Source organism: Rhyacophila brunnea, unplaced genomic scaffold (genome assembly GCF_057557595.1).
Source record: "Rhyacophila brunnea isolate RB1 unplaced genomic scaffold, BYU_Rbru_1.0 scaffold_12, whole genome shotgun sequence".
NCBI lineage: Eukaryota > Metazoa > Arthropoda > Insecta > Trichoptera > Rhyacophilidae > Rhyacophila > Rhyacophila brunnea.
Genome location: NW_028232774.1, coordinates 13,334,071 through 13,347,339, shown reverse-complemented (window position 1 = coordinate 13,347,339; position 13,269 = coordinate 13,334,071). Strand labels below are relative to the sequence as shown.

The following is a 13,269-nucleotide window of genomic DNA, read 5'->3' as shown; positions in this document are numbered from 1 at the left end:
ACTAGATACAGAGGGAATAGGCCAAAAAGTTTGCCTAGGAGTCTCAAATTGATAAGCACATTACCCCAAGTCAAGGAGTATGTAGGTAGGTTTTGAGAGTACAAAATACCTATATAGATTTATTCTTACAGTGTATGCATAAACAGGGAAGTTTCACAAGGAGCGGGCGTAAAGTGGTGTGATCTAACGGTGTAATGGAACTACCTTGGCGATTTTGAAGGACGCCAAATTCACCAAAAATTAAAACATTCCGCGTGAAAATTTCACAAGCCATACTAACTGGGAAATAGCTTCTAATGGTCCAATAGAGCCATTTTGTTGTTGTTTTTGGACGACTAGATTAGGCGAACGACGCATGATATTTTTTTAAACTATCTATGGTTGCCATCGGGTAGCAACACTTCGAACGCCATTTTTTCGCGCCATTCCAATCCGTTGTTCGGCGAATTCGTAATTTTGCTTTGATTAAATATACGTGTAAGATTATTTTCAACCAGCATTATGGGAATTTTAGGCTTAGCGAAGTTAATATCGGACATTGCGCCACAAGCCATCAAGGAGAGTGAAATGAAACACTATTTTGGTAGGTAAACTAGTAATGTTTTTGCCTTGCTTGTCTGTCATCTATTTCTAATAATATTGACTAAAATGATGAAATACTTCTTTTTCAGGGCGGAAAATAGCTATCGACGCGTCTATGTGCTTGTATCAATTCTTGATAGCCGTACGGACTGAAGGTAAATATTATCATACTGTGAAATATGTAGGTAATGACGTTTATAACCTATCAACTCAGGTAAATTTTTGTATTATTGCGTAGGTAACAGATTCATGCGTTAATAGCTTGGCATCCACTTGTTGCATCAATGTATCGTATCATCGCTGCGTAACGTCTAGTGCGGTAGTTGCATTTTCTGCTATATTTTCAAATTTATATTTATTAATTGCAAGTAAGTAGGTAGGTACCCAAGGTGATAATCAATTTTGAAAAAAATATATCAAATAGTACTTATTCCATTTATTGCCCACTCTTCAGATACACAAGGTATATTAACATACTTCCACATTGTCAAAAACTAATGTGATTAACAAAAAAAACACAATAAGTACATCAATGCTTTGCTTTACAGAAACAAAAGAAAGAAACAAAAAGCTTTGACAGAAACAAAATGAGCAGTAGGCATGCAGTAGGCGATGACATTCGATAATGACAACTGATACCTCATTTTTATTGTTTCAAAAATGTCCCTCAAGTAAAACTATTACTAAGTACTTCAATAATAATTACGGCATAATATCTAATCTACGATTTGAAAATATTATGTTTTTGAATAGACCCTGTTAAACCTTGTGTTTACTAATTACCTAAATTGTTTCAAGTTGTACTTTTTTTCGCAAGATTTTATGGATTCTGGTGCACCTCACGGAACCCGGTTGAAAATCACCGGTCTACTGATATGATGTGATTTCTGATTTTCTCTCCATCATCACTTTGGTTATGTTTAAAACAGTTAATTCGATCTTTGACTGACCCTAGACCTTGATTGTGATCCGGTTTCATGTCCCCTCTATGTACATTGTACGTAAGGGCTTGAACAGCCAGAGAGCGTTCTGCGTTCAGCCGACAGTTGACCGGTAGCGTTCAATACGAGTTCCGACAGCAGACATGTGGCGGTCAACAATAAATGCGTTCCATTTGTATACAAACATTGTAGTGACAAGGGCGCAGCGTATGCGAGACCGCTGTATTCAGACTGCGAGTGGGAGTGAGTACGCAACAGCGGTTCGTTCTCACTTCCACTTGCAGTCGGAATACAACAGTCTCGCAGACGAAGCCCCCGTGTGGTTTCGCTCTATGTTGTTTGACAGCTCAAATTCCGAAGGCGAACCATTGCTTTTGTGGAACTTAAAGGCGTCTCAAACAAAACGAAAGCACTGGATGCATCCGATAAATATGAAGCGAAAAGAAGGAGAATTTAATGTTCTTTTTCAGCAATTCATTAAAGATGAAAAACGACTTTTTAATTAACTTTCGCATGTCAATACAAAGCTTCGATGAATTATATAATTTGATTACATTTGACATTGACTTGTAAACTAAATATAATCTAGGTACTAAAATTACTGCTGTAATCAATGCATTTTATCAAACCAGATATTTAAAAACTTAATATCGATGATTTTAAACGAAGTGACATTTAAACTTATTTGTTTGTGTACCTAATTCTATCTATAATATTTGACATTTCGATTCTAACCTTTCAATTTTATCCATAACCTCACATGTCAAATTTATTCCATTATTGAACTATGAAAACTATAAATCTCGCCAAATTATTAAGTATTTATGCATGTAAATCAATCAAGTGTTGATTTAAAAACAATATGTTTGTATTAAAAACGATTTATATAATTTGCGTCACAAATCAAGTATCAATCTTCTCTCTATCGATTAATTTTTCTGATCCAGACATTGCAACGGTTGAGAGGTACGGAGTTCTTTGTAATTCCGGTAATAGAACTCTAGAACGCAAGCGTTCTCATTAACCGGCGCGGTCTGACTGCCTGTTGTGTGCACAGTCATGATGAAGTCCAAACAGTACAAAGAATGCGGAACGCAGAACTCCTGACCGCTCTCTGTCTGCTCAAGCCCTCAACATCAAAATTTTCAGTGTGTTCTTCAATACCAAGGATTTTATGTTTTTCATATAGCTCGTAGAAATAAATTGATTTGAAATAATAATATGAATGAATCTATTTCTTCATTGTGTTTACCTGTCTAACACGCAAATGAATTTGTGGGCGATCGAAATGCTCCCCATGCGGAAATATATATAAATATACTGACGATTTGCTTAATTGGGGTAGAGGAGAACATCAACTTAATTCAGACAGTAAATTTAAGATCACAATACATATTATTGTGTTACATTTATAGGTAACATGATGCAATCTCATATAATGTAACAGCACTTCAATTACACATTGCATTGTTTTTAATCGGATATCACATAATGTTTACTGTTGCGTCGGTGTCGCGCCATGTCTGTTGTTAGTCCTGTAAAAGTGTACCGTATTCAGTTATCGCTAGACGTATGTGTAAAATTGCTTTTTGTCACTTTGATTCAAATTTTTGACAATTTTATGATCGTTCCCAAGAAAAAAAATTCATTGTTGAATTTAATGTGGAATTCGCATAATTGGAGCAGGCGCTTAATTGGGCCAAACTGCCCTATTCCCGATGTGTCCCAATTAAGCAGAATTGATTGTATATGAATCTATTCATTCCAGGTGCCCAGTTGACGTCTGTAGATGGGGAGACCACATCTCATTTGATGGGAACATTCTATAGAACAATCCGTCTTTTAGAGCATGGCATCAAACCCGTGTATGTATTTGACGGAAAGCCACCAGAACTTAAATCCGGAGAGCTTATCAAGAGAGCAGAGAGGCGGGAAGATGCACAGAAGGAGTTAGACAAAGCTACTGAAGCTGGTTAGTGGAATTACCATAGACAATTTCCTATGTGATACAATGTTAATATTTGAAGTTTATCAACAGAAGTCGCACTAGTCATTGTATTTTTACATCATGTTACATGATGATTTGTAATACACGGCCAATACAAATGCATGAAAATACTCATTTGCTGAGACAACTATTGATTCTTAAGGCGAAGTCTTCACTGAGTCTTTTTTAAAAAGGCACCTAGCGGAAAAATACAAAGCTTGCAATTTGAGACATTTTTTTGATAATTTACAATTTTTACTGTATTAATGAATAAATATGTATCTGAAAACATTTAAAATAAAAATATTTTTTATTTTAAGTCAAAGACAGACTTACAATTCTAAAAAATGTAATAAAATGTGAATTTGTTCTATCGGACCGCACCCTATTATTACATATATTTCATGGTCATATTTATTATTAAAATTTAGTTTATTAAGTTTTCTAAGCATCACTTAAGCGATTTTTGACTAATTCATAGTTTTAATATTTTTTATATCTATTTTAAAAAACATTGATTTTTATAAAAAATATAAATGTGTATAACTTGAAATCCTTTTTATTTATATTTATAAAAATAATTGTTCAATCAATTGCATCCTTGTCACTATTTATTTGGCGTGCCACAAAACAAATTCCTCATCCCCAGTGTGCTGTCAGGTAAAAAAGTTTGACAGACACTGATTTAAACGGTAGAATGAAGTGATTCCCGATATCCTTTAATCACATTAAATATACCGGTTTATTTAATTGCAGCCATCTCAATTATTATGACCGATTCAAATCTGTCAGGTTTATGTGTTTGATATGTTTACAGGTGACGCAGCTATGGTGGAAAAGTACAACAGGCGGCTTGTTAAGGTAACCAAGCAACATGCTGAAGAAGCGAAGCAACTGCTCACTTTAATGGGAGTTCCGTACGTGGATGCCCCTTGTGAAGCGGAGGCTCAGTGTGCTGCTCTGGTAATTTGCTGATAATTTTTATGGGCCAGATGCATAGTCATGCTTCACTGTTGTTTAATCTTGGGCCGGTATTAGACTATAAAAGATGTTTTATCAAATGTTTGATAGCAGTTCTTTTAAGAGCATTCTTTTATAAAACACGAGAGGGCATATTATTATACTGCAGTGGCGAGGGGTGGATGTATGCTGCTAAGATTCATAGACATAAATAGTGCACAGTTCAATATATCGTCACTGTGCAGGGCAATAATTGTCGTAACCCTCACCCTTCACCAAAGTGACATTTTGATGGCAATGGACTTATTGCATACTCTTACACGAATTGGCCAAGTATCATAAATCCCAAAAAATTATTTTATATCAAAACTAATTTTTAAGCCATTTGTAACTTGACAAAAAATATTTCATCCAAATGCTGTAACCGTCTAAATGTAAGCCACTGGTGTGTCAATAAAAGAAAATCCTCAATGCGTAGTAAAATAATATAATTAAAATAATAAATAAATCCAATGCCTACAGTTTTTTTCACTTCCTTAACAATTTGATATTTGAGGGTTACGACAATTGGCTTGGACAGTGACGAATTACGGAATGTTACATTCTCAAAATCTTGTGAATCATTCGTTGAATAAAAGAAATGGTTTATTAAAAATTTTATTGTTAGCAAATTCAAGTAGATGTTATAACTAAATATTTGGTGAGAGCTGGACGTCGGTTAGTAATTACGGTAATTAATATTCCTTAATTTAAAAAAAAACCGATAAACCCAATTTGATAAGCATTTCATGTAGCACCTACTAGTTTAAATTATCGCAATTAGGTATGAGGCTTGTAGCTTAATTGGTTAAAGCATATTGGCGTGATACTAGTGGATATACGGGTTCAAACCTGTTGAGCATTGTATTTTTTTTCAAATGTGATTTTTCTAGTGGGTATATATCTGAGGTGTTTTCAAGTTATGTATCGTCTCTGTTCTGGCAGAACACACTAACTGGAGAATACTAGTTTTGAGTAATTTGACTTTGAAGTTGTTAAAAAGTTTGAAATAATGGTCTATCATGTGAGTTTTTAAGTAATCGTAAAAAGGATGACTTTAAAATAAAGACTGTTTATTTATTAAGAAGGTTTCCAGACGGTAAAGTTTGAAATAAGGAACATTTTGGTACTAACTCAATATGTCATTTTTTCGAATTAGTGTCTTCTGCCAGAACAGTGACGGTATGTTCAATAATATTGTTGGTTAATTTCGCTGTGTTCCATTTTGAAACAAGCTGTCACAACATAGACCCAATGTTACCATGTTGACTGTAGTTTCAGCAGATCTGCTAATATTTTATATTGGATTAAAAGTCACATCTGTGTGATTTTTTAAAAAATACTTTGATACTATAACACTGGTTCGCATTGAAGGCCACTAAACCATTTTTCAACAAGTAAAATTTTTGCACTGTAACACTGCAAAAAACCATTTACCATAGACTAATCTTTGATAAAAGTTAAAAGTTAAACATCTTTTATGAAATACAGTCTATGACACTAAAAGATTTTATATAATATTCTTCATAAAAGGTATATGTCAAAGATCTTTATAGTCTAATACCAGCCTTAGTAACACGTGCAGAATAAGTGTATTTGTTTTATTGATGGTATACCTCTATTCAGGTCCGTTCCGGTAAAGTGTTTGCGACTGCGACTGAGGACATGGATGCCTTAACTTTCGGGTCTACTGTTCTGGTACGTCATATGACTTTCAGCGAAGCCCGTAAAATTCCCGTTCAGGAGTTCAACTTTGATAGGGTGCTCGAAGGAATGGGGCTCTCTAGGGATGAGGTAAAGACATTGATGCATAGTACCTTGTTGTTGGAATTTATAATAGTATAAGTTGTATGAAAAATTCATAAGATAAATTAACATTTACTTTATGTTTTAGTTTATAGACCTTTGCATCCTCCTCGGTTGCGACTACTGCCCCTCAATCAAAGGCATCGGCCCTAAGCGCGCCATAGACTTGATCAACGAGTACCGATCCATTGAAATGATATTAAAAAACATTGACACACAGAAGTACCCGCCCCCTGAGAATTGGAACTATGAGCAAGCAAGAAACTTGTTTCTGAAACCCGAAATTGTAGACACGTCAAAAGTGGATGTAAGTTATGATAGTATATTGTGCCAATGTTATTGTTTTCCTTTCATTCAGTTTGCCCCTGACTAGTAAAAAAAGTTCCATGGCGAGTAGATTACTTTATAATCAGTGGCGGCCGATGGTCAAGGTAAATTAAATATGTCTTTGTTTATTTATTCTATTTCTTAAAAAAGTTTTTAAACAGTTGAATGATTTAATATCAATAAATAAAAATAAATGTCACGGTTTAAGGCTTTATGCTCTGAGCGAACAATGCGTCAGCCAAATAAATAACCGGCTGTTGTGTTTTTTTATTATATTGAATGTATTTGAGTGGTTTAGAAACAAATGCGGCAGTTTGTATTTTCGTAAAAGTTTGGCGATTCGTTAAATCTTAAATGTAAAATTGTTAAAAATTAACTCGCCAACATTGTTATAAAACAGAAACTGGCGTTTTTGTTTCTAGAGTCCTAATTTCGTGCGTCGATCATAAAGTGTAAAAATGCTACACAAAACGCTACCACAGGAACATTGGACTACCGTTTAAGAAGTATACAATGGCCTCATTGTAATCATGTGCAAACTGAAAATCCATTTGGATCGCAATCGCTTTGCGCTCATGAACGGAGTATTGTTCATAATACTGCTACATGTTCTACTTCTCGAAGTGAGTGATACACATATGAATAATAATGAAAAGTTGAGTGATGTCTTCAAAAATGCAGGCAGTGCGTAGCACTTCGATGGTATTAGAGGAGCCGCCGCTGTTTATAATATCAAGGGTGCTAAGCCTAAAGGACGTTTGTGACAGAAGGTCACAATGTGTTGTACATGCATCAAAAAGTAGAGTTATTTCGGATTGTAGACTCTTATGAAACAAACTTCACAGCTATTATCGACTGATTATGAGTCCATTCATCAAAAACCATAAACAATACAAGCGAAAGATTGGTGGTTTGACTGGCGTGTTTCGAATTGGCTATGATGGTTTCACTGATGAAGATTTCACATTAAAAATTAAATCGTCCAAATGTGTCAGTGCAACACATGAATTGTATGAATGTGTTCGTGAACAGTGCATTACTCTGCGATTGTGTATTGTCGCGTGAAATTCCTTGATAAGTTATAATGTGACTTGTATTTTAGTGCGTTAGGCACTGGTTTCTCCTCCAGGGGTTCCAGGTTTGATTGAGGTCACAATACATTAACATATTATGTGATTTTTCAAAACCTGGGTGTTTATGTGATTGTTTCACAACATTACTGTCATTGAGCCATGTGGTCTGTTGTAATGAAAAAAAAAAAAAATAGATAGTGTAAGACTTTATTATTTTTCAAGGAGGATTAAACTTTTATCATAATTTTTGGCACTACAGCCGCATTTCGAATTTCTTTGACCAAGCATCCTTAAATTCCTGTTTCACAATCCAGTCATATTATGAATTTTCTGCTAAAAAATGTGACTGCATCCTCTTTGTTTAGATTGAATTGAAATGGCGCGAGCCTGATGAAGAAGGCTTGGTGAAGTATTTATGCGGAGACAAACAATTTAACGAGGAGAGAGTCAGAAATGGAACTAAGAAAATATCAAAGTCTCGCACTGGAACCACTCAAGGAAGACTTGACTCATTCTTTACGGTAAGAATGCTTTTTAGGTTATCATCTTTTTTATAGATACAGCGATTAATGACCAGTTTGAGTAACCAGCTGAGTCAGCATGAATTTCGACAAGGCAATGACATAGCAACCGGCTGTCTCATGCTTGCTCATCAAAATCTGTTAAAACTTACCACCTGTACACGTGCATAGAGTTGGGTTTCGGGAATTTCCCAACTGGAATTCTCGAGAAATTTTCGAGATTTTCCATCCCAAATCTCGAGAATTGAAATTTTTAACATTTCGGGAAATTTTCGGGGATTTTTCAAATATTAATTGAAAAAAAACGATTTTCTATATGAAAAAAGTGGTCAGAAAATACAAAACGTTCAAAGACTGATCGGGGCATTTAACACGATTAAGCCAACGTCCACTCAAAATGAGTACAATTTTTGCAAACGCAACAGTCTGTGTTTTTTGAAATACTATTTTAATAAATAATGTTTTTAATTATTTTTGTTTTCATACTTCTATTTTGCTTGTCTTACATAAATAAAAATAATATATTTTTTTGGAATTTTTCTGTTTTTACCATTGATATACTACTGGATGAATTATATGCTTCTTAACCTTTTTACTCCCAGCTGATTTAGCCTAGCATATGCGAAAACTCCCAAGCGTTTTTTGCCAAAAAATCGTCGATTTAGTTTTTTTTAAATAAATAATATTAAATAAATAATATAAATTCTACACATGTTTTAAAAATTTGAAACTTTTTTTGTGTGTTCTCAATGGTGTATAAAGCATTAATAAGTAATAATATTGATAGTTTACATCAATAAAACAAAAGAAAAAAATAATGTATCAATATTTATTTAGAAATGAACGGATAAAACTATGTTTGAACTGCAAAACAAGTGTGACAACATTTTTTTATTTAGAATTGATATATCAAATTTTATAGTATAATCTATTCTTATCTAGTAACAGAAAAAAAAATAAACTTATTATTATTTCTCTTTGAAATAGAATTTTTATAAAGTAATCAAAAAAAAAAATCGTATAGTGTCAAGGTATTCAAGAATATTATTCAATTCACGAAATCGCACGAGAATTCGATACAGTATCGAGGACTAACTGTTATGGGAATGAAGTAATTTCAAAAAATAAGTTTCAAAGCACTAAATCTATTATAATAATATTTATTCATGTATTTTTTCACCATCCTACCAAAAAAACAGTGGGCATTCATTGTTCGCTCGTCAGAGTTCATAAAAATTACAAAATTCATAATTATGTGATATATGAATCATAAAACAACTAAAAGAAATCTCAGAACTTAAAATGTGTCATAAAAATATTGTTTTATTATTTTTATGACCCTCTTTGGTTTCGAGTTCGACAGCAAGAGCAATTATAACTTGTGAGTTATTAGGGTATGACATAATTATAAACAAGTGCCATACTAAAATAAATATTAGTCACACCTAACACAGACCGAATATAATGCTATGTCTACATGAGACGAAATATGACGGGAAAAAAATTGGAATAAATCGTAAATTTGGATCCAAACTTTCGGCCGATGGATCGGCCCAGATGGAGTTTTCGCATAGGTATGGTGGGCTGAAATATCGGCCGAATGGGAGTAAAAGGGTTAAAATGACGTCTGATTTTCAGCGACTCGGCTTTTGTTAAAACTTACTGAGTAAGCCCGATCTAGCTTGCATCTTACTCTAACTAATAGTCAGCGCATGACGACTTGCTCTGTCTGTTTTGCGTTGCAGCACCCTCAGGTTCACTATTCCCAGAACGCAAATTTAGTTTTACAGCCAGGGCAATACGGGTGAAATTCGGGAATCCATGTTAACGGTCTTAACGCATTATACCTACAAGGAAATATTTTAAGACGATATTCGTAATATCTTTTGTGGTACATTTTTAAAATGACACTTGTATGGGAACTGCTCATCTAGTAGTATATCAATGATTTTTACACTGATTTTAGGATTTTTACAGGTTTTTTTAAAATTTCCCGATATCAAGAATTCCCGAGAATTCTCTTCTGGAAATCCCGAATCTCGAGATATCAAAATTTCATCATTTCGGGAAATCCCGAATCTCGAGATTGAGATTTTCTCGGGAAATACCCAACTCTACACGTGCATATGGATTTACTTGCATCAATAGTGCATATTTTAAACTATCGCTATAATAACTGTTCACACGTAAAAGTGCTGACTGTCTCGCTAATCTCATTATACGAGGGTGGGTCAATAATTCCTTAGAAAAAAGCATTAAAACAGTTTTTATTTTTGTATTTTTTTTTTATTTCTTAACATAATCTCCTTGGAGCTCAATACACTTGGTTAGACGTTTCTCAATATTTTTTAAACCGTCAGAAAAATAAGTTTTCGGAAGGTCCTCAAAATAAGCATTTGTCCGATCGATGACTTCTTCATTTGAAAAAAAAACGTTGTCCACTTAGCCATTTTTTTAAGTTTGGGAAAAGGAAAAAGTCACTGGGGGCTAAATCTGGCGAATACGGTGGGTGGTCGACCAATTCGAACTTCAATTCTTCAATTTTAGCCATTGATCGTAAACATGTGTGAACACGGGCATTGTCCTGATGAAAGAGGATTTTTTTCTTGTTTAAATGAGGCCGTTTTTCTTCAATTTTGTTTTTTAGCTGGTCCAATAAAGATGCATAATAATCCCCTGTTATTTTTTTTCCTTTTTCCAAATAGTCAACGAAAATAATTTCACGTGCATCCCAAAATACAGTAGCCATAACCTTACCAGCTGATTTTACGGTTTTCGCCTTCTTTGGACATGGTTTGCCTTCGCAATCCACTGCTTTGACTGTTCTTTCGTCTCGGGAGTATAGTGGTGTATCCATGTTTCATCTACAGTCACAAAGCGACGAAAAAATTCATCCGGATTGCGTTGCATGAGCGACAACAGGGCTTTAGAGGCCACCACCCTATTGCGTTTATTGTCGACTGTGAGCAAACGCGGCACCCATCTTGCAGAAATATTTTTCATGCCCAATTTGTCATGTAAATTAGAAATGACGCCAGCTTTTGAGATCCCTGTAACCTCAATTATCTCACTCAACTTTAATCTTCGGTCACTTAACACCATATCGTGGATTTTATTGATCATTTCTGGTGTAGTCACCTCTACAGGACGTCCTGAGCGTGGTTCATCCTTTGTTGATGTACGACCACGTTTAAATTCATTTAACCAGTTATAAATAGTTGCAAGTGAAGGAGCAGATATGCCGTGAACTAAATCCAACTCATTTTTTATTTCCTTTGCTGTTAACCCTTTTATATTAAAATGTTTAATAACAGCTCTAAACTCAATTTTCTCTTTTTTTTGTAAACAAGCAATTTTTTTTTTTAAATGTACGAGAAACACACAACAACCCGACCAATCTGATTGAAACTTCGCAGCATACTGAATCGGTAGTGCCGCTGCATGAAAACAAACCGCTTACAGTACTAGTCGCGCCACCTGTCGGCTTTTCTAAGGACTTATTGACCCACCCTCGTATTATAATTAAATTATCACCAAATTGGATTGTCTTCTCACAACAATTGCCATCATTTTACTAACATCAGCAAACTTTTGCCTTCTCAGCTGCACGATGACAGTTTATACACCAACCTTCATATTAAATCATTTTTGATTATTCTTATTTCCATCAGGTTATGCCATCTACAGGCACGCCGAAGAGAAAAGCAAATGACGTTAAAAAGGGCTCAACACCAAAGAGAGGAAAGACCAGTGGGGGAGGCAAAGGTCGTGGAAGACCTAAATAAATACTAGTTCTTAATTATTAGGTTATTATTTTTCATCGCTGGCGACTTTATTTTAAATCGGTATAATGTTTAACTTAATGTGGAATTTTCAGTGGTATTCACATTTTCAGTGATTACTATACTGTTCGGCGCCATGCACACAGACTTTCGGCTCGACACCAATATAATCCTACATTCCTACTGAGCTACTTCCAAATTTCTTCTCAAACGGCTTTTTCCATTGGACAATGTTATATTGATTCTGTGTCCATCAGTAGGGGAAAGGTGTACAAAATGACACATGGGCCAAAATGGATCTTTGGTCTACTGACAGAATGATGGAGACGGTCATGTTTCAACTTAACTTCATCATTTATGGCACTACAACCCTTGGTGGGTCTTGGCGTCCTCCATCCTCCAATTGCTTTGACCTAGCATTTTTAAATATCCCGTGGCACAGTCCAGCCATTTCGATTTCGACAAAAACTGCACATACAATATCTTCGCACTAAACCATCATGATAAAATATATCCCCTGAAATCTCAGGTTATTGAAGCTTCTCATACTTTTTTTAAACGTGTATTTATTTCCTTTTCCATATTATATTTTCATGTTTCGTTTTATTAACAGTAATAAAATTGTGATTTTCCATTACTGAATAAATTTATTCGAAAGAGAATATGTTTGTGTTTCATTTATTAGCAAAACTAAGTTATGTAACCTACCTACATTTTACCATATTTTTCCATAATGTGATATAATATTCCCGACTATGTCCAATCGTAATAAGATCATATGGGCCTCCACAAAGTGGAGGTTTGTATTAATAGATTTTGTTTTGACGAGAAATGGATGTCAGCCACTTGCTCAACCTATTAGGCATAAAGCCCACCAAAAAAGCGCTCGACGCGCTCACTACTGAGTAGACCCCTCCCACCCACGCATTACCCTTCACCTATGTAATAAGGGGCCCAAGAAGCACAAAATAATTATTATTAGCGTCTCTCATAACAAAGCAATAAAAATATTATATTATTTCGGGGCTTGTAATTAATATTCACGATGACATTATTCTACCAGCGAAATATCGGACACGCAATAAAATTAAACAATGAGTTCTCTGTTATTAAATAATGGCTTCTCGCCCGTCGATCGACAACGCTTCCAGAGCGTGATTTTGCTCGCTGCGTTCAATGAATGGACTGCATTGTATTTTCGTTCATTCGTATCGCCGAGAAGCCAAAAAACGATGACTCATGGGGCGGGTG

The 13,269-nt window shown here is 34.8% G+C and overlaps 1 protein-coding gene across 1 annotated transcript; it reads left to right on the top strand.

Moving 5' to 3' along the window:
• Positions 1-399: 399 nt before the first annotated feature.
• On the top strand, positions 400-12,680 carry Fen1 (Flap structure-specific endonuclease 1). The gene is made up of 8 exons (XM_085960795.1): positions 400-583; positions 672-737; positions 3,292-3,495; positions 4,328-4,473; positions 6,136-6,303; positions 6,404-6,622; positions 8,081-8,236; positions 11,908-12,680. Exons 1-8 carry the CDS (start codon positions 502-504, stop codon positions 12,019-12,021), a joined length of 1,155 nt encoding a protein of 384 aa, XP_085816921.1. The 5' UTR covers positions 400-501; the 3' UTR covers positions 12,022-12,680.
• The last annotated feature ends 589 nt before the right edge of the window (positions 12,681-13,269 follow it).